The sequence below is a fragment of the Dama dama genome, chromosome 9, assembly GCF_033118175.1.
Source record: "Dama dama isolate Ldn47 chromosome 9, ASM3311817v1, whole genome shotgun sequence".
Lineage (NCBI taxonomy): Eukaryota > Metazoa > Chordata > Mammalia > Artiodactyla > Cervidae > Dama > Dama dama.
The window spans coordinates 82,107,264-82,129,855 of NC_083689.1; the positions used below are offsets into that span (position 1 = coordinate 82,107,264).

Genomic DNA, 22,592 nt, shown 5'->3' on the forward strand with positions numbered 1-22,592 from the left:
ATTTACTAGGATGTTAAAAATAACATTCAAATAGCCTGTACATGAGTTTGAATAAATTCAGCGTTGAAACCAACCTAGTGCTTAGTGTTAGAGGCTCAGTCGTATCTGACTCTTTGTGACCCCATGGACAGTAGCCCACCAGGCTCCTCTGTCCATGAAATTCTCCAGGCAGGAATACTGGAGAGGGTTGCCATTCCCTTCTTCCTCAATTTTTCCTTTCCTCTCATACACGCAACAGTCCTAAAGACTTCAGGCCCATTATTATGAAAAATATCCTCAGTCTCAATCAGTTCAATATTTCCTTATACTAGATCTCAGGTCTTGCATTCTTGGCAAGCTAATCACATACTTGTCCCAATTCCCAAATCAGTTACTTCTTCAAGGATCCCTTCTTGAGTATAGTGGCAGGTGGTATTTAGAAAGCAAAATCTGGGATTTTAGTATAATCATTGCTCCTAGAGTGTCAGTGTTTCCAGGACTGTTAAGGACGGGAAAGAATTCTTAAGCAAGACACAAAAATCACTAGCCATATAGGATATGTTTGAGTAATTTGAACACATTAAAATTTGGAAGCTCTTTCCATCAAAAAACACCATGAAGAATATGAATAGGTTGGGCAGAGTTGGGGAAGATTTTTGTATATCAAAAGGTCTCTAATCAGAATTTATAATGAATTCTATATTCTATTATGTGCACATCAGAGTTCATCTATTATTGAATGATATTTGGATTATTCCATGGTTTTGTCTATCACAAAAATTGGTGTTGTGAACATTCATATATATATATATATATATATAAATGTGGGCACACACATACATCCTGGTGCAAATGTGCCTAAAGATTATATCAGGAAGGAATTTCTAGAAATAGAATTTCTAGGTCATAGGGTGTTCATATTTTTAATTTTAGTGAATACTGCTAAACTATTTTCCAAAGAAAATGAATAAACTGTGGCTACATGTTTCAACTTGAATACATTTCACAAAAAATATTCAGCAAAAGAATCAATACCGAAAATATTACATCCCATATGATTCCACTTATATAAAATTTATTAACAGGCAAAAATTAAACTGTATTGTTTAGGATGGATATACAGGTGGTAAATAAAACATGAAGATGGCAGCTGAAAAGTCTAGGTTGTGAGAACTCTGGGGGAGAGGCGAGGCTATGATGGGGCTCTGATATACAGGTGTCTCCTAAGGTGCTGGCAAATTTCTTTTCTTGGTTTGTGTTGTGTTACACTGGATTTCATTTTATAATAATTTGTCAAAATTTACATTTATGTTTTATGCATCTTTTCCTATATGTTATTTCACAGCAGAAAGAGCTTTAAAAATGAAACCTGAGAGGTGATTTGAATGAATGCAATTTAAAATACCCTTAGGCAATTTTATTTTTCCTGTTTTAGTTTGTATACCATAGTGGGAGGATTAAAAGAGGCAAAATAACACTGGAAAGCTCTTCTTTTAACCTAAATTCATATCTGTTTTTTTTTATAAGGTTTGTCTCCATGGTGCTTGAATAAAGTAATAAAAATGCCATTTTTTGCAAAAATATGTTTTTAGAGTAATTCTTATTTTTTTTCTGTGTTCCCCACTGTAGTTTAAAATTCTTTTAGGTTTGTCACATAATACTATTATGGAGCAAAATCCGAAGTACTTTCCTTTGTTACATTTCCAGAATGGTGTTATCATCCTTAAGGACAGTAATGTGTCAGTATAATAATAAGAATATATATATTGGTTAGACTGTTTTCCCATCTTTAGTAGAACAACTGCTTTGGAGATTTTCCCCTGGATTCTGACATGTTTATGAGGAAAATAAATATGAAAATACTTAAGAGATTTGCATTTCTCTAAATTCTAATAAGAACAGTGTAATAGTAATGTCACCAGAAGAAATGAAAATACATGATTTAAGTAGCATTTTAATTTCTGAGCATATTCTTGCATCCATAATCAATCTGCATATATTATTATTGTTTTTTGACTCCAGAAATAGATCTAGGTTTATTCTGTTTGACGTTCTTATATCTCATACAGAAACCCCCAGAAGGGATAGCAGGGCCGCTTAGAAGTGAATATGAATGTTGGGAATGTCAGTGACAGTTGTATCTCTTCACTGTCCCTTCTAGTCGTGCTTTTGACTCTGGCCTGGCTGCTGAAGAAACCAGGTTAGAGCTGTGGTTTTGTGTGGGGAACAGATTCCTCGATAAACAGCACAATCTCCTCTGTTTTTTTGTCCAAAATTGGGCCTGTTTACAGTGCTAACCATTCTAGGTTTCTAAAGTCATTAATTCAGATATGAGGGTTACCTAATTTAGGCAATAGTGATGTGAATTTTATTCTCTCTAGTCCCTTTGATGTTGATGAAGGAATGAAACAGGAAAATACAGTTCCACCAGTGCTAATTAATTTTTCTTCTGTGTGAATTTGGGTTAGAGACAAATGAGAGTGACTGTGTTTAGGCTTGTTGGAATTCTTCATCACTGTTTCTTATCTTTCTCTGTTAACTATATAATTCTGTTTTGTTTTGATGCAGGTACAGCCTGACCATTTGGACTGGAAAAAATGATAGCTATTCCATTGAAGATTTACTTTTTATTAGAGATCATTTTGACAAAAAACGAGTTTTCTATGACATCTTGGAACCACAAAACCATGAATTTAAACAAGCCATTGGAATCAAAATTAATCTCTAAGATGAAAATTCTGCTAAATTATTTCATGTTTTGCTTTTGCAATCCTTCTTTGTCTGATCTGAATTAATTACCATATAAATTATGATGATTGATTTATGTTCCAGTTCATCCAGTCAAAAAATTATTGAGCGCTTACTCTTTAGGCTTATGTCCTTATAATACCATACCTACCTACAAGATTTGGAAAGAAGAGATTTCATTGGGCCTCATATAATAATGATTTAGGAAAATGAATCTTTAAAACCCTTAATAAAAATATTTTGGTATATTGAAAATAATTGAAAAAATCCACGTGTCATACAGATACTAAATTACATGTTGGTGCTAGCATTACAGAGATTCCATAAAAATATGCCATCCTCTTTTCTTTTCCCTGGAGAACTAATTATTTCAGAGACTGCAAAAGAGAAAGAGGGCTTTAAAAATGTTTTTAACTTTCACAGGGTTGAGCAGTTTTCTTATAACAAGATCAAGTCTATTTACTGAAAGCAATGAGGATTAAATTAGGATGTATCTAGAACTTCCTTATTGTTCAGAGCATTCTGACAGCCGTATATTAATGTGTTGTTTTATATTCTTTGTTTTGATCATAGTAACTTATCTAGAGTGAGCAAAATACTATTGGAGAGCAGAATTGTAATCCTGGTAATCTGTTATTTGTTTTTCAAGTTTTTCACCCACACTACTTTGTTCCAGGCCCTTGTTCTACTACTAGAATTTTTTAAATTATTTCCTCATGACTTCATTCCTCACATTACTCAAAGAAGCCCTGGATAATTCTGCTGGAAAAAAAAAAACAACACAACTTTAAAAACACCTCTTTCTTAATGCCAAATCAAAAATCTCTAGGGGCTTCTTAAATTCAAACTTCATTGAATTTTACTCTTTCAATACCCTTCCTAATATAGTCCCACTCTAAAAGTTAATTCAGTGTCCTCAGCACAGTGCTTTGTTTCAAAAATGCTTACACCATCAGTAATCTCCAGATTTTACTTTAACGATTACTTTTAACTGATACTGTTCACTAGTTGTGTCATACATTGTAATTATGTCTCCTTAGCTAGACTATGAAGTCCTTCATGGTGAGAGAACATTCTTAATTGTCTTTACAGTATCTGGCATAGTCCTGAGCAAGATATTCAGAAAAACATGTTGCTTTCTTTGATTTATTGAAAAGTAATTTACCAATGAATGTCCTAAGATATGTAATTTGTCTTTTATCAACCATTTCCCCCCAGAGAATAAAATAGTGCTGTGCAGAGAAAAGAGCTTCGGTTTTGAATTCAAATAGACTTCCCTTACAGCCCCACCTCTGTCCCTTGCCAGCCATGGATTTGGGAAAATATTTAACCTTATTGAGTCTTGATTCCTTCATGTATAAAATGGGGGCAGGAGGCTGGGCGGAGGATGAGGATTCCCTTGTAGGGTTGTTGTAAAGATTAAGGGAGATTCTTGCAAAGGAGGCATGTAGCTCAGTGCTTGTCTGGTAGCAAGTGTTCAACAGATAGTCCCTTCTTATTAGACTTACCATGTGATCATACCCATTGTAGATAGATAGCGGTAAGAGATATAACGTGAAACATTGTACACATGCCAATACTTAAAGAAAATGATCATATTCTACTTTAAATTTTAGCTACAACTGAATATGGTGCTATTGGTCAAATAACACCTAAAACTTCACTTTCTATGGTTGTTTGCCAAAAGCAAAAGGTGAAATTTCATAATTATAAAATTATAACAATTGTAGCAAAGAATAACTCTTAAAACCTATTGTTTACATTATAAATGTTCAAAAATGACCATGCTTTGCTTTCACAAAAAGAGTTGAATTTATAAGTGAATTACATTTAAGTTTAAAATAAAATTCATTTGCCCAGATTATTTTTACTATTTATCTGGTCTTCAATAATATTTTTTAAAGTATTAATCTTGAAGCCAAATACCTTTATATTGAGAAATTTATCAACTGAGTGTTATTTAGATTAAGATTTAAAACTATATTTTAAAGTGTTCTCGGGAATAAAAGGACTTTCCAGGTGACTCAGTGGTAAAGAATCCACCTGCCAATTCAGAAGATGCCAGAAATACTGGTTTGATACTTGGATGGGAAAGATAAGCTGGAGGAGAAAATGGCAACCTGCTTCAGCATTCTTACCAAGTAAATCCCATGGACAGAGAAGCCTGGGGGGCTACACTCCATGGGGTCGCAAACAGTTGGACACAATTTAGCACATATAAAATTATATAAGAGAATTATAAAATTTATTCTGTTGAAAAGTAAAATTTAAATGGATTATGGTCCATATGGAAAAAAGGATAACGATCCCTACTTCACACCCTACACAGATAATAATTTGAGTGGGATCTTAGGCCTAAAAGTGAAAGCTAAATCTATAAAGCATTTAGAAGAGAATAAAGGAGAATGTTTTCATGACTTTAGGCAATTATTTCTTTCCTTTTTTAAATTTCAGCTTTATTGAGATAAAGTGACACATAAAATTGTAAGGTATTATTATTAAATATTTGGGAAGAAGTTCACAGACACAAGTAAATGATTTAATATCACCTGTTTTTTTCTCTCCAGATTCTCTGGTTTAATGTATTGATATTAAGATCCCATAGCATCCAAACGCCATTTCTCAAGCCTGCAGAGCAATCCTTGCCCTAGAAGATGCTTTTGTACAAGATCCAATTGTTCAAAAAATCAGAGCTTTTAAAAGGAGAGTGGCTTATGACCCTGTAAAAGTGATTTGATTGCTGAGCAACCAGATGCATACTCATTTATCCAGTGGGAAATTGATGCAAGTTATTCAGAACAGGTTGTTCATTTGCTTGTTTGTTGGAGCTAGGGTTTTAGGTTTTTCTTTGTAACTAAAACAACAACAACAACAACCTAAATACCTAGTGAATATATAGAAAAATGTGATATTTCTCATTTTGAAATTTAAGATGGGCGTCTACCTAGTATGAGCTTACTATCTTGTAAGTTCATGAATCAATGCAAGGAATACCGTGTGTTAGAAAGATGGCAATAGTAGTGCTGAAGTACTTTTTAGTCTAGAAAATGAGAGTATAATGAGTTAGTGAAATGGAAAATAACTGATAACAGGTCTTGGAAGAAGTGGGACAGGATCCAGGAGTGCTTGGCGGCCTCAGCAACAGGAGTTCAGGGGCCTTGATCCAGAGTCCCACCTCAGCGTCACTCTTCTAGTCTTCATTGTGATTACCTATCTGTTCCTCGCACATCTGGACTGCCAGGCTTTGGTCCAGAGACCTTAATTTGTCCAGTCACTTGTGTCTGTCATGAGGGAGACATGTAGCAGTACTTCAGGGCTCAGTAGGAACTCTGGGATTGTGGGGGGCAGGGGTGGGGGAGGAAAAGGGACACCTAATTGATGTCTGATTTATTGAAGCAGGGCAAATAATTCAGAAATGATTTCTATCTCAAGGCTCTTATCGTCTAGTAGGGGGAGCAAAAGTGAAAGCGAAGTCACTCAGTCGTGTCTGACTCTTTGTGACCCCATGGACTGTAGCCTGTGAGGTTCCTCCATCCATGGAATTTTTCAGGCAAGAGTACTGGACTGGGTTGCTGTTTTCTTCTCCAGGGGATCTCACTGACCCAGGGCTGAACCTGGGTCTCCAGCACTGCAAGCAGACGATTTTACTGTCTGAGCCTCCAGGCAAGCTTGAGCCACAGAGGAAGCCCAGTAGGGGGAGGGAGACTTGTAAATAGTATGTTGGATATTTGCTGTAACTCCTGTAATGGAACTGTACTCCAGGTTGTGGCAAGAGACAGCAGTCTGTTCTAATTTGGAGAGAATACTTAAGTTATGTTAAGTAAGATTCACCATGTAAGCAGAGGGAATGGCCTTTCTGACAGAAGCGCATGAGCAGAGGAACTCTTAAGGAGGAAAAACTTGTTCAGAAAAGTTTTTGTGGAGGCACTGTATCTCAAAGCTGAACATTTAGGCAGGGGCCAGATTCACTTTTCAAGCTAAGGAGTTTGTTCCTTTTCTCTCAAGCTGTAGGCGGCATCATACCATTTTAAGCAGGGATGCGTTATCAGTTTTGAGTGTTACAAAGATGATTCCAATGGCATGAGAAGGAGCCTTAGAATTCTTGAAAGGAGATGACGCCTTGAATTACTGCTGCTGCTAAGTCACTTCAGTCGTGTCCGACTCTGTGCGACCCCGTCCCTGGGATTCTCCAGGCAAGAACACTGGAGTGGGTTGCCATTTCCTTCTCCAATGCATAAAAGTGAAAGGTGAAAGTGAAGTTGCTCAGTCGTGTCCGACTCTTCGCGACCCCATGGACTGCAGCCTGCCAGGCTCCTCCGTCCATGGGATTTTCCAGGCAAGAGTACTGGAGTGGGGTGCCATTGCCTTCTCCAGCCTTGAATTAAGGTGGTAGCAAAAGGAGATGGGAAGGCTCAAGATATAGAGGAAAGGTTAAGAGGGAAGAACTTTTAAGACTTTGTAAACTAGTTGAATGAGAAGTATGGGGGAGGAGGAAGAATCTAATAGTACATATTTTGGGCTCGTGTAACAGAGGGTCAGGAGGAGCCACTGACCCAAACAGGATAAGACAGAGGCTAGATATTGCTATATTTCTCAGTGATTTGATGACATTGCTACTTTATACCAATTTGGAAAGAAAAATAAAAACCCCATCTTCCTGCCTCTGAACTCACCTCCCATCTATGGTCATACCACACGGAACACGCCCAATCTCGTCTGAACTCATCTCCCCTTCCGACTTTAGAAAGAATGCTCTTTAATTCAGTTTTCCCAGGTAGCGCTGGTGGTAAAGAATCCATCTGCCAGTGCAGGAGATGCAAGAGTGGAGGGTTCAATCCTCAGGTCAGGAAGATCCCCTGGAGTAGGAAATGGCAACCCACTCCAGTATTCTTGCCTGGAAAATTCCATGGACAGAGCAGCTGGTGGGCTATAGTCCATGGGGCTGTAAAGAGTTGGACTTGACTAAGCTCTTTAATTCTATCAGTTTCTTAAACAACTACACCCACTCCCCAGTAACTGCTACTTTACTACATATTTTTAATTATGCCATAATTTTAACCAACAAAAGCTACCTCACAGCCTAACCATCAGAGTAGAGAGAAAACAGGCAAACCTTGAAAGGTGCTCACCCAACCTCCTGTCCTCTAAGGGAGGCTTTTTGGTTTCTATGCTTCTGCTTCCAAAAGGAACCAGTCTGACTAAATCAGGCAGTTGAGTTGTTCTGGGTTTGATTGCTGCTATAGAATCTTCATAAAGGCTGGTCATTGCCCCTTTCTTCTTTATCCCTTTCTTGGGGGTCACATAATGTAGTAAGAATTTAGAAAATTTAATTGAAATATTTACTGTGAGAGTCTGTTGCCACTTTGTGAATTGAAGAGCTAATCAAAAAATTCTGAATTAAAGTTGAAGGGTGTGATCTCTTCACACAGCCTGTTGAGCTCCGTCCGTAAGCCAAGGTCTCTATAAGGTCTTTCATGACTTCCCCAGGGCTTTCTCCTGGTGCACATCCTCTGCTAGACTATGATTATTTTATGGGTTTGTGTTTTGCTCTCAACTGTGCTGTTGGGAGAGAGGTTATTCATCATTTTTTTATGATACCTGGTCAGAACAGGCCCTTAACAAATAATGGATGAATGGATGGATGGATGACACAAAACCTCAGCAATTCTCTTAGATCAATTGTTCTTAAAGTGTGGCCCACAAACCCCTCAGTGTCCCTGAGATGCTTTTAGAAGGTGGATGAGATAAAAACCATTTGTGAAATTGCCTGTCTCACTGTGTTGACACTTGCAGTGATGGCAGAAAAAAGAATGTTAGGCTCAGCTGTCGATACCCCGTGTGCTGTGTGCTGCGCTTAGCCACACAGTCGTGTCCGACTCCTTGTGACCCCATGGACTGTAGCTCGCCAGGCTCTTCTTGTCCATGGGGCTTCTCCAGGCAAGAATACTGGAGTGGGTTGCCAGGCCATCCTCCAGGGGATCTTCCCAACCCAGGAATCGAACCCAGGTCTCCCACATTGCAGGTGGGTTCTTTACTGTGTGAACCACCAGCGAAGCCCTGAGTATGAATCAAATCCATGGCATCGACTATCAGTCATAATCTCCACTGCCCCACATGCTCAAACAAAAAGGACACAGGAATATCATCGAAGATTCAGCAATAATTAGTCATTTCAGTCAATCTTGATCTTGAGTACATATCTTTTTAAGATTCCATGTGAAGGAATTGAGGTAGAGTACAGCTCTGTTGTACTGAAGTTCAGGGCTTGTTTTAAAGAAAAGCCCTTGATGCAAACTGAACCAGCCATTTTTTTCATGAAAAAAATATTTACTTGAAAGAACAACTGACAGCCCGGTTACTTAGTCTTGGGTAATTGGCAGATATTTTATCAAAAATGAATTAAAGCAAGCTTGTCACTTAAACGAAAACAACTGACAGTATCTTCTGCCAATGATAAAACCTGAGTTTTTACATGAAAAATTAGAATTTAACTAAACTTGAACTCATCATTGTGAGCTTGACAATTCCCAATACCTAAGGACTTTGATATCAGTGATGATACTAATAGATATTATTTTTTAATGCTACATAGTACAATGTGTCAACACTTAGAATATCTGCATAACTCAAGGAATCATTGTTTTACAAATTACTAATGCATGATATTATAAGGTCTTGCTTGGATAAGGAATCCATTCAAAGTGCAAGACAAAGCAATGAAATTTAATGTAACAGAAAATGAAAGTTCCTTGGTGTGGCTTCAAATTCTATACTACAACTAACCGTTTAAGAAACTACCACCTACTTAACAAGTTTGAGTACAGTATCAAGAAAAATGATCTACAGTTCTAATGAGGTGGGTAAAACTAGAGCCTATTATACAGAGCAAAGTCAGTCAGAAAGAAAAACACCAATACAGTATATTAACACATACATATGGAATTTAGAAAGATGGTAATGATGACCCTATATGCGAGACAGCGAAAGAGACACAGATGTAAAGAACAGACTGTTGGACTCTGTGGGAGAAGGCGAGGGTGGGATGATTTGAGAGAAGAGTGTTGAAACATGTATATTACCATATGTGAAATAGATCGCCAGTCCGGGTCTGACGCATGAGACATGGTGCTCAGGGCTGGTGTGCTGGGATGACCCTGAGGGATGGGATGGGGAGGGATGTAGGAGGGAGGGTCAGGATGGGGAACACATGTACACCCATGGCTGATTCATGTTAATGTATGGCAAAAACCACCACAATATCGTAAAGTAATTAGCCTCCAATTAAAATTAAAACAAACAAACAAAAAAACAACAAAAAAATAAAATCTTCATGAAGAAAAAAAAAGATGGATGATCTATAATTATCTTAAAAACTTATTAAATTATTTCTTCTTTTTATATATATCTGTGTGATACCACATTTTCTTCATGTTTCCACTAAACATTTTACAACAGATTGAAGCAGAAACACAGATGAAAATCCAGCTGTTTTCTATTAAGTCAAAATTTAAGACACTGCAAAAACATAAAACAGTGCCACTCTTCTCACTAAATATATTTTGGAAAATGTAGTTATTTTTCATAAAATATTTATGCTATTGTGTAATGGGCTTGGTATTTTAAAACAATATTTTTTAAATGTCCCAGTTTTAAATTTTAATGTAGTAAATATTGATACACATAACCCAGATATACAAAATACAAAATAACAACAAAAAACCTTTGTGATTCTAATTTTTAACACTATAGAGTTCTAAGACCAAAATGTGTGAATGTATCAAGGTGTATCAGGTGTTCAACATTTGTGAATAAAAGGTTTATGCCATTTCTGCTTTGATCATTCTAGCATTGTTTCTTTAAGCTATAAAATGTAGGTCAGTCAGTCAGTTCAGTCGCTCAGTTGTGTCTGACTCTTTGCGACCCAATTAGACTGCAGCACGCCAGGCCTCCCTGTCCATTACCAACTCCCGGAGTTTACTCAAACTCATGTCCATCGAGTAGGTGATGCCATCCAACCATTCTCATCCTCTGTCGTCCCCTTCTCCTCCTGCCCTCAATCTATCCCAGCATCAGGGTCTTTTCAAATGAGTCAGCTCTTCGCATCAGGTGACCAAAGTATTGGAGTTTCAGCTTCAGCATCAGTCCTTCCAATGAACACCCAGGACTGATCTCCTTTAGGATGGACTGGTTGGATCTCCTTTCAGTCCAAGGGACTCTCAAGAGTCTTCTCCAACACCACAGTTCAAAAGCATCAATTCTTCGGCACTCAGCTTTCTTTATAGTCCAACTCTCACATTCATACATGACTACTGAAAAAACCATAGCCTTGACTAGATGGACTTTGTTGGCAAAGTAATGTCTCTGCTTTTTAATGTGCTGTCTAGGTTGGTCATAACTTTCCTTCCAAGGAGTAAGCGTCTTTTTATTTCATGGCTGCAGTCACCATGTGCAGTGATTTTGAAGCCCCCCCAAAAAAGTCTGTCACTATTTCCACTGTTTCTCCATCTATTTGCTGTGAAGTGATGGGACCAGATGCCATAATCTTTGTCTTCTGAATGCTGAGCTTTAAGCCAACTTTTTCACTCTCCTCTTTCACTTTCATCAAGAGGCTCTTTAGTTTTTCTTCACTTTCTGCCATAAGGGTGGTGTCATCTGCATATCTGAGGTTATTGATATTTCTCCTAGCAATTTGATTCCAGCTTGTGCTTCATCCAGCCCAGCATTTCTCATGATGTACTCTGCATATAAGTTAAATAATCATGGTGACAATATACAGCCTTGACATACTCCTTTCCCGATTTGGAACCAGTCTGTTGTTCCATGTTCAGTTCTAACCGTTGCTTCCTGACCTGCATACAGGTTTCTCAAGAGGCAGGTCAGATAGTCTGGTATTCCCATCTCTTTCAGAATTTTCCACAGTTTGTTGTGATCCACATAGTCAAAGGCCTTGGCATGGTCAATAAAGCAGAAATATATGTTTTTCTGGAACTCTCTTGCTTTTTCGATGATCCAGCAGATGTTGGCAACTTATCTCTGTTTGCTTTGCCTTTTCTAAAACCAGCTTGAACATCTGGAAATTCATGGTTCATATATTGTTGAAGCCTGGCTTGGAGAATTTTGAGCGTTACTTTACTAGCGTGTGAGATGAGTGCAATTGTGTGGTAGTTTGAGCATACTTTGGCATTGCCTTTCTTTGGGATTGGAATGAAAACTGACCTTTTCCAGTCCTGTGGCCACTGCTGAGTTTTCCAAATTTGCTGACACATTGAGTGCAGCATGTCCACAGCATCATCTTCCAGGATTTGAAATAGCTCAACTGGAATTCCATCACCTCCACTAGCTTTGTTCATAGTGATGGTTCCTAAGGCCCACTTGACTTCACATTCCAGGATGTCTGGCTGTAGGTGAGTGATTACACCATCCTGATTATGTGGGTTGTGAAGATCTTTTTTGTATAGTTCTTCTGTGTATTCTTGCCACCTCTTCTTAATATCTTTTGCTTCTGTTAGGTCCATACAATTTCTGTCCTTTATTGAACCCATCTTTGCATGAAATGTTCCCTTGGCATCTCTAATTTAAATGTATTTTGTGGCTAAACATATTCAATCCTTGAAAAATAGTTTTATTAGTCTTTATTTATTTTTTTATTTCTTGGCCGCAGCACTCAGTTTGTGGAATCTTAACTCCCCAACCAGGGATTGAACCAGGCCATCAGCAGTGAAAGTTCAAAGTCCTAATCACCAGACAATCAGGGAATTCCCTATTAGCCTTTAAATTGAAAAATATATATGCAAGCAGTTTTAAGCCTCAAACAGTACAGAAGTATATTGAAGTTGTTTTTTAGTTAAAAGGCTATATAAAATAATGACCCATTTGGAACTTTGTAGAGGAAAGAGAATAATTATAACCATTGTCTTACCAACTTATCAAATGTTTTCTAGTTTTTAAAATTCCCTTATCCTTATATTTATGAGAAGCAGTAAAAATCTGAAGTGTGTACTGTACGCCAGGCATTGTACTAAAGAGCCTCTGTGACATGCTGTGATCTCTGATAAAGATACTGTCTCCTGATACGCTCTTCAAAGCTGAAGCCTTAGGTGTCAAAGCTGTCTTATAAAGTTGGAACTCTTGGCATGAGCCATGAAGTCCTTGTTTTGATGATTACCTTCTTTCTGGACCCTATTTTCCATTTTGATCCAACTGATACTGCCTTAGGTACTGTCTTGTTCTGAAACATTTTGGATGTAATAATAGAATCCTACTCAAATTAACTCAAATAACTGAGGCTAGGGAAGAACTTACCATAGGAGAAATATCCAGAAAATTTAGAGAAATGTTGAACACTTAGGCTGCAGGAAGGGCAAAATCTAAGACCACTGTCCTAAGCAACTAAGACAAGGTCCTTAGTAGTGGGAGGTCACAAACTCCAGTATGCCACAGACAAATTCAGATACTGAGAGAAAGCCCCCATTGGTTCATCTCAGTTTGCGGCTTTGTTCCTTTGGGTCACTTGTCCATCCTTCATCCAGTTTACTGTCGGGAAGTAAGGGAACCAATGGGATGATATGATGCCTTAGGCTGCCCCTTCTAACAGCTGCACGCAGAAACAGCCAAGAATGTACCTGGTGGTGTACCCCCATCTCTTCATTCTTGAGAATTCTGATGCCTTGATGCTCCATTTGTGTGGAACTGGGATAACCTACATTTACCCCTGGCTATGATAATGCAAGGGGGTCCCCAGTGAATTCCTAAAATTCTACCTGTATTTATTCCAACCGGTGTCATGAAACCTTTTTCTCCTGTGAAGGAACCTGGAATGATCAGATGGTTATCACAGTTTACATTCTGGTGGACTGTGATTGAATCCCTTGGTAGAACTATTCTTTCCTTAGATGTCAGATTCCTCATATTTATAGGACCTAAAGCTGTAGGGATAATATAGACTTTTTTTTTTTTTTTAAATTGAGAAGAGCCTTTTTGAAATGTGTTGCCTGACAGTCAAAATTCATATTTATGCCACTAAAGCTAACAATGAATAAACATGAAAATAAAGCTAAGAAGTTGCATGGATAACTGAAATTCAAAAATGTAATCTCAATCATTAGTTTTCAACTTGTCCCAATGAATCTAGAATTGTCAAGTAAAGCCTGTCTCAAAAAATCTTTGAAGTTCATAAGACTTTGATGGTTAGTCAAAGGAATCTCTTTTGTTAAATCTTTGATTAACATCTATTCTCAGCCTGTTTCCAAAAGTGATTGTTATCTTCCTAGGATAGGTAAAATAATTGAAATATTTTTGTAACTTCAATTTTCTGGCTTTAGTTGTTTTTCTTAATCTGGAGGATTTGGACTAAGTCAGTCATCAGTCCTTTCAGTACTTAAGGTCAAATCTCAATTGAGTCCCACGGGATGACTTTACAACCAGGCTCAAACAACCTCAGCCCCTAAAATGTTCCTAGGATTGACAGAAGACTAAAACTCTTCCAAACATGGCCAACAAAGTTTTAATACTTTAAATATTATTTTCATGTTGGGATAAGAGTAACAACAAAAGTTATTCTTTCTTAGCTTTCTATTTACTCAAAGAAAACGTATATGGCACAATTTCTCTTCAGATTATGTTAATTTTTATCATTAGTATGTGTACTATATAATGAAAAGTAAAAAACAGCACTGATACTCAAAATGACATTTAAATCTTTATTGATATCATTTTTTATGAACTAATCAAGCTACATATTCTTCCAAACCGTATCCTTACAACTTGAAGCCAAGAACTTTTCTCAGTATTAAAACTTGCAAAAAGGGTTTAGTTACCTATAAACATCAGGCACAATTCTAAGTTCTGAACCAAAAAATACTTTTAATGCAATTAATATTAATGTTTTTCAAAACATTAAATGGAAAACTTCCAGTTTCCATTTATTTTTCAAATAAAAGCCACAAGAAATTAATTACTATGTTAAACAACAACTTGCTTATATCAAATTATGTCATCGTGTCAATTGCCAGGACCTCAAATTAATATACTCAGGCTCTGTATAGTTTGATTTACTCTTTGTTGTAAAACTGCTAACTTGAAATAAGGACTCTGTATAGACACCATATTTTGAAATAATATAGATAGTATATCCATAATATTTTATGATAGTAGCATCACATTCATTTATTTTGTTAGAAATTATTCACAGGTCCTAAATACTAGATAATTAGAATGTCACACTAAGGATATTACCCTTATTATTCTAATTATATAAATAATCTAATAATTATATCTCAGTAATAAAAAGATATTCTTTAATATTGACCGAATACTTAATACATTTTGTAATTAAATTTTCTACCAGCTTTCTTAATTTTAGCTAACCTAATATAATCTAATAATCAGTTTTCCTTTTTTACAACAAAGCAAGCATTTAGTTTCTTTTTGTGATAAATCCCACACTTTTTTTTTGGTTGTATTTATAAAGACAAGAATAGTTTAATACAACAAAACAAGAAATGCTTTTAACAGTTGTATTATCTTGTCATTGGGAATCTATGACTAAGCTTCAAAAAACAATAACAGGGATGAAAAGATATGGAGAAAGAATTCCATAAAATAACATTAAAAATGAAAAAGGCAAAAGCCCACTCCAGTAGTCTTGCCTGGAAAATTCCATGGACAGAGGAGTCTGGTGGGCTACAGTCCCTGGGATTGCAGAGTTGGACGTGACTAAGCATGCACACACTGAACTGAACTGCACTAAGATATAGTAATAGGTAACTGAACTGCAAGAAGATATAGTAATGGATTAACACACTTGAAACACAGGGCAACCATGTGTCAAAAACATTCAACAGATTCACAAAAACCAAAAAGAAGAGAACACAAAAATGAAACTCATCAAACCACAAAAGGAAAAACAAATTTTTTTTTTAAAAAAAGCAACAAAGAAGAAACCAAAAATTACCTGGAAAACAAGGTTAACAAAGGCAATAAATACACACCTATCAGTAATTACCTTAAATGTCAATGGATTAAATGCTCCAATTGAAAGATGCAGAGTGGTTGACAGGATAAGAAAACAAGAGCCTACAATATGCTGCCTATAAATGACCCCTATGGGGCGAAGGACACACATAAACTTAAAGTAAGGGGATGGAAAAAGATATTTCTTGCAAACGGAAATGACAAGAAATTGGAGGTAGCAATACTCATTTCAGACAAAATAGACTTTAAAACAAATGTCATAAAGATAGATAAAGAATGACACTATATGAGGATTAAAAAAAATCTGGATCCACATTGAATTTATGGACTGAAGAGTTAATATTACACCAAAATGCCTCCGTGTTTTAAAAAATCAATACTCTATTACACTGTATATATGAAGCCTCATTGAACTATTCTCTCTACATTTGTGTGACTGAAAATGTCCATAATATAAAATAAAGAAAAAGGTTCTGTCAACAGCAAATGAACAGAAATGTTCCTTTGACTAATAATCCTGTAAATTCAATACTGCAGAAGCTTAATTATCTGGAAGAAATTTCAGTAAACTCTGTCACAATGTCAAGCAACAAACTAACATTTTTGTTGTTATAATTTCTTTTCACTAATATTTTGTGTATTTTAAATGTATTCTATTCTTGCTTTAGTCTTACTGTGTTTGCTCTTGGGAAATAGAATAAAAAGAAGAAAAGTTCCTATTAAAAAAAAAAGGCAAAGCAAAAAATAGCACACAAATATTTGGCATAGATTATAACTAGCTTATAAAACTCAGATCTGCCACTTTGACACTGATTAAGCTGACAACACATATTAGCTGCCTTGTCTACTATAATGGTTGACCTTTAAAAATATTAATTAGATTGTCACCTACCTGCAGTCAAGATTTTTCAAGAATTAGTTCATTCTTTCTTTGTAGCTTAGGCTTATTGACCATAGAACAATTTATAGCTGTTAATGTTTTCTTTTATGATGTTGGCATCGTGGCAAATTACAATCTTGAAATGCTTTTTTAAAAAATTACTGATTTGAACACAATGTTTCCTAATAAAATTTTGGCAAAATTGAAAACTTTAAAGTTATCGCCAACATATGTAACCTTCTTTGTTTGCTTATTTTTGTTTAAATTAAAAACTTGGACCACATAAAGTGTGTTAAATATGGAAGGTTTTTAAAACAAATCGCTTTGAGAGAATCTCTTTTCAAAAATTATCTATTTGTATATCTACAGTGCATAGTATGATGGGACACAGTACATTTTGATAACCCCTAACTATTATGAACTAACCAATAAAAAGATTTAAAAGGATGAACATTTGAATCTTCTAGTTCTGTATTTTTCTGGCTAAACGTGAACAAAATGTATTTTCTAGCCATGTCTTAAAAATTAACTAACTGCTTAATTTGTTCTGTTTGCAATGATTGTCTCCTTAACAACATCTTTTTACTTTTGAATTCTTTGGGGAAACTAGGAACTGTTGGCATAAGCACTTTTTGACCGCAAGAAAGAAGGCTGGAAATCTTGTTGCTGACATTGATATCTGATATGGGAGGGTGAGGGTTCACATTTAAGGGTGGCAGGAATCCTGGTCTGGTTTGTGTACTGTTGTGATCTAAAGGGAAAGCTCCTGAACCACGCCTTTCTAAAAGGGCATGAGTTCTCCTGCTCAGGGGACCTGGGGGCATATTCTCCAACAATTCTTTGGAGCCTGATAGCAAGGAGGAAGATGGCGAGAGAATCTTTTTCTTTCCTATAAGTGCTTTGCCATCGTCTGAAGCTGCAGGGGTAAGACCAGCCGAGAGCTGGGAATCAGAACTGTAGTGATTTGCCCCTGAGTTTCTTTTTTGAACTATACTTCTCAGGGTGGAAGCAAATATTGTCTGGTTAGAGTCTGGGTCCTGATCCACTGGGATGTCAATGCATTGCTGATTTCCTTCAGAAAAAAATGATTGATGATTTACTTCGTCAAATGACATCTTTCTTGAGCTGGCCTGATCAAAGGCTCTTAGCAAATGCGCAGTGTCTTTTACATCAATACTTTGGTGCCTAGTAATGAATCGCTTGGAAAGTGCCAGCCGGTTGGCTTTGTAGGATAATTCTTCCTCTGGAGTAATATCCTGGAGCTCCTCTTGTAAGGAGGCCACTCTGTGCATTAACGAAGGAGGGCTCCTGATCCAGTGAGGAGCCTGAGGGAGCTTGGGCCCGTTAGGAGCCAGACCAGGCTTCCTCACAGGGGAGCCTCGATCCCCAGTATCATCACTGCTTCCTGCAGGCTCCAGATCTTTAAAGCCAAAAAGTGTCGTTTCAGTTTCAGAAGAATGTGAAAGTGGCGATGAGGCTGTTTTTAAGTCTATTTCTGAAGGAGAGGCACAGCTGGCTGGGGTATGACACCCATCCATACCCCCAGGAGGCATATTTAAGTACTGTTTGGTGGTGTGTCTGCCAGAGGGCGATTTTGCTGTCGTTATGATAATGACCTCTTTCCCCTTTGCCCTGCAAGCACTAAGGAGAACTTTCAGGGTCTCTCTATCTTCTGAATTTATAGCATAAACCAGGGCCGAGGAACTAGAATGATCTTGCAAGCTGAGGTCAGCCCCGCTCTTTAGGAGCAACGAAACAACTTCAGGACCAGCTTTTTCTAAGCAAGCATGCATTAAGGCAGTTTTCCCAGATTTGTCCTGTATGTTGGGATCAGCATTGTTTTCTAACAGGTACTTAACCATTTTGGCTTTACTGACACTCTGGTGATCAACATGTTTGGTCTTACAAGCAATCATTAAAGGTGTTTCCCCACGGTCATTGCTCTCATTGATGTAGGCGCCACCTTCCAACAAAAGTCTTGTTAGGCGAAGCCGGCTCTGATGGACTGCTTTAATTAGAGAATTTCCATCACTGGAAATTTCAACACATTCATCCATCTTCAAAAGTCAGAATCAATACCTGGTTATCAAAGAAGATGAAGAACAAAAGATTAGTCGGAATCAATGTCCCAATTTATATTCATGTTGTTATTCACAATTTCTGAAATATGTCTAGAGAAAGAAGACATAAATAAAATTGTTCTTTAATAAATACAGAGCAAAATAGTGAATTGCAAAATTAAAAATAATTTTAGAATAGTAACAACCTTTAGGGCATTCAAACTAAAATTTACTTTTAAAATCTTCATTGAATATTTATGATATAACACTAGCCTGATATTTCTCTAAACCCCACATTGACTATATAATCATCATCTTATTTTCTACTTGGAAAAGTTTTTTTAAAATAATATTAAAATGCAAATTTAAGCCAAAAAGCCAAATTTATGAGTAATTGCAACTGAATCAACTGAAGTAGAACATGTTTATGGCAGCTTAATATAAAATACTTCTTAGTATTAAATTACCTAAATATGCTCTTCAACTAAATAATATAATTAAGATCTAGATTTCCAATTTGAGGAGCATTTTGATGTTTCTTTTAAAGGATGAAAAATATCTGGACTACAAGATGTTAAAATAACTGATGTGTCTGACACTGAGATAGGAATGGTGAGTATGTGATTATGCATTTTTCTTGACTCCATTATTTAAATCATATACTGACTAGGTTATGGGGTTAGAAACGTACTATTGGGTTAAATTTTGACAGCTGCTTTAAAGGAGTTTTCTAGGCTAAAAACAAATGAAGACATGTAGACTTCATAAACATTTTGTTATCATTAAAATGGAAGATGATTTATGTTTAATTTATTCAAATAATTTAGATTCAAACTCACTCAACAGATAATTTCAAAAGGTGGTAAGAATTATATCTTTATTGAGAGCCAAGGACATGTTAGTTTTACAACAGTCCTTGGAGGTAGGGATAAAAAGCAAATAAAAGTTTATGTAATATTTAAGTCTATTTCATTTAATTTGGTAGCTTTGATAAATTGAGGATTATTTATTCTACTCATTTACTTTTAAGATTAAGAATATTGGACATGAACTTCTATTGGATAGTAGAATAGATAATAAATATGACTTCTTAAAAGAAAGAAGAGATGAAGAGAGCAGAAAGAAAGTGAAGAAAAAAGAGATAGACATGTACACAGAAATTAATGCAGTGATAAACAGCTATAAGCTCTTAATATTGTGATGGGTTCTGAGTTATAAAGGTACAGGCCCCAGCCCTGAGGAGCTTATACAGCTCTTTGGAATAAGCAGCTGGTTACGGCTTAAAGTCATGAGAACACACAGACTTTAATAGTGTGAGGACAGAACAGGGGCTTCACAGAGACCAGCCATTTGAGCTAAGCCTTGACGACTGTGAAAGAGTTTAGCAGGAAGAAAAAGGGGGAACGGAGAAGTAGAGGCCATTTCTTGTGCAAAGACCTGAAAACTTTAATTAGCACAGTTATTTATCACAGATCAGGCTCTATACCAATACCATAATCAACTTTAGGAAAATACTTTAGCAGCTGATTATGGTTACGGTGATACGGCAGAACAAACACATCTAATTTTTAACCCTGCCTGAAACCCCCTAAAAGTAAAGATTTTTTTTTCAGAAAGATAAACTCACAAAGATAGCAGGAAAAGGACAGAAGATGACAGTAACATTTTGGAAGCCAGAAAGCAAATGAGCCAGTGGTAACTGACTCAGCCAACCTGAAAAGGCTGTGCCTCGAGTCATCGTGGCAGAGTTGAGAATGAACCTGTGTACACTACAGAATCCTCGAAAGAGGCAGCAGCCGGAGGCTCTAGAACTAGCTAGTGGAGCAAGTGGAGAGTACAGCCCTCCTAGAGGGGTAGGAGAAGGGCCGTGAGAGAGGCAGTTAGATCTGGGATTTGCTACAAGAAGTGTGGTGGTCCTACCTTGGACCCCCAGCAGTGGCCCTACCCGAAACTTGTTAAATGTGCAAAATCTCAGGCTCCGATCCCAGACCTACTGAATCAGAGCCTATGGTTCAACTAGATCCCCAGGTGACTTGCATGCACATTAAAATATGAGAAACACTTCGCCACTCCAAGCCACTCGGAGACAGAGGACTATCATTTCCCACCTCAAAAGATGTCCAGTTTATTCTCCAGAAACGGTGAAACAGAGAATCTCTGGACTGACAGCCGCTGGGTAAATCTGAGGACAAGAAAACAGGAGAATAAGTGACTGTATGCTTCTTGATTAGTCGCTAAGTCATGTCCGACTCTTCTAGGACCTCATGGACTGTGGCCTGCCAGGCTTCTCTGTCCATGGGATTTCTCAGGCAAGAATACTGGAACAGGTTGCCATTTCCTTCTCCAAGGGATCTTCCCAATTCTGGTACTGAACTCTTGCAAATCCATATCTCCTGCACTGCAAGCAGATTCTTTACCACTGCACCACAACAACGACGGTATGCTTACTGACCATCAATATCAAAGGACTCACAGCACTGCCCCCCTACTCAGCTTCAAAAGGACAGCACCCATATCTTTATTCTTCAGAAGAAAATGGAATAGGCTCCTCTCAAGAATGTGACCTACCAAGGAGAAAATACCTAAAGTATACTGATTACAGGGATTCTTCAACATGCCACCCAAATCATCCCATAGGGTGGTATAAAACATCACTCATGTGCTCAAAGCTTGACATTAGCTTTTTAACCCAAGCCCTTTAATCATGAGAATGCAAACAAAAAAGCCTCTTATATTAAAGGTAGAGACCAGAACAAATAGGAAAATGTAACCTGGAGAAGTCCAGAAAATGAAAGCTTCCAAAACTCATTATCCTCAAAAGGATAAGAAGATATTGTAACCATGAAACAAGGATACGAGTCTATTAAAAAGAATATTCAGAGACTGTAAAAAGCTCTCAAAAGATAAAAACATGATACAAACTGCAAAACTCAATAGAAGGGTTGAATAATAACGTTGATAAAATCTCTAACACAGTCAAGCAAAAAGAATAGAAAGAAAAAAAATGAGAAAATTAGAGGACTAGATCAGGAAATCCAAGATTCAACTAACAGAAGTTCCTGCTAGAGAAAATAGTGGGGGTGGAGGAATGGGTGAGCAGGAGAGGAAATGATGACTAAGATCAAGAAAATTTTCTAGACGTGACGGACACAAGTTCTTGAATTGAGAGGGGCCAATTAGAACACAGCACAATGGATGAAGACAGACCCTGACCATGGCACATGGTTGTAAATTTCCAGAACACTGAGAACAGAGAAGATTCCACAAGTTTGGAGGCAGGTAAGGGGAGTGGAATGGATAAGTCACCTAGTAGAGGATCAAAAATTACAAAGGATTCAGATCTATCAACAAGAATAATGAGAGACAACAGAGGGATATCTTTTTTTTTTTTTAATCTGAAGGATAAATGATTCCCAGGTTAGAATTCTCTCTAGCCAAACCACTAGTCAATAATTGGGAATCACTTTCAATTGAATCCAATTCACTTTCAAGAATCTACTGAAGAATATGATCTATCAAGATGAAATGGTGGAACAAGAAAGAAGAAACGAGATCTGGAGATCATCAGAGGAGAAGCAACAAAACTCCCCAGGAAGATGGTGAGATGCCAGGATAATGAATGTGCACAGGCATCCTCTTTGAGATTATACCGCCATTTTACCATCTTGTTAACTGAGGACCAAATGCCTTTGGATATTCAGTATCTGGTCTACACTGTAGCCTGCCAGAAGCCCTGTCACGGTAAATCCATGTTTCCCAGGATTCACTCTTGACTTGCCCAGAAGGGCTCCTGTAAACACTCAGGGATGCTGAGCTGAACCGAGATCCAGAGATTGTTCAACTTATCTTCTCCTGAGAACTTCTGCCATATTTTGGCAATATTGATCCTTTATTCAACTAATTTGTGCTTGCTACCCAGTTCGCCAAAAAATAAACAGTCTACTTAAGGATTA

General features: G+C 37.1%; 2 protein-coding genes across 5 annotated transcripts in view; one reads left to right on the forward strand and one right to left on the reverse strand.

Moving 5' to 3' along the window:
• Positions 1-4,549, forward strand: part of FAM151B (family with sequence similarity 151 member B) — a 30,866-nt gene extending 26,317 nt beyond the window's left edge. For 3 of the 4 annotated variants that reach the window (XM_061151918.1, XM_061151920.1, XM_061151921.1), the window contains exon 6: positions 2,548-4,548. In XM_061151918.1, the coding sequence (XP_061007901.1) occupies positions 2,548-2,707 (160 nt within the window). In that variant the 3' untranslated portion in view covers positions 2,708-4,548. Of the gene's footprint in view, positions 1-2,547 lie in introns of all 4 variants that reach the window. The other variant, XM_061151919.1, reaches the window with a different exon arrangement.
• An 11,638-nt stretch (positions 4,550-16,187) lies between these two features.
• Positions 16,188-20,809, reverse strand: ANKRD34B (ankyrin repeat domain 34B). Its single transcript, XM_061149495.1, has 2 exons — positions 20,748-20,809; positions 16,188-18,658 (listed from the first exon to the last, which is right to left on the reverse strand). Exon 2 carries the CDS (start codon positions 18,634-18,636, stop codon positions 17,098-17,100), a length of 1,539 nt encoding a protein of 512 aa, XP_061005478.1. The 5' UTR covers positions 18,637-18,658; positions 20,748-20,809; the 3' UTR covers positions 16,188-17,097.
• Between the last annotated feature and the right edge of the window lie 1,783 nt (positions 20,810-22,592).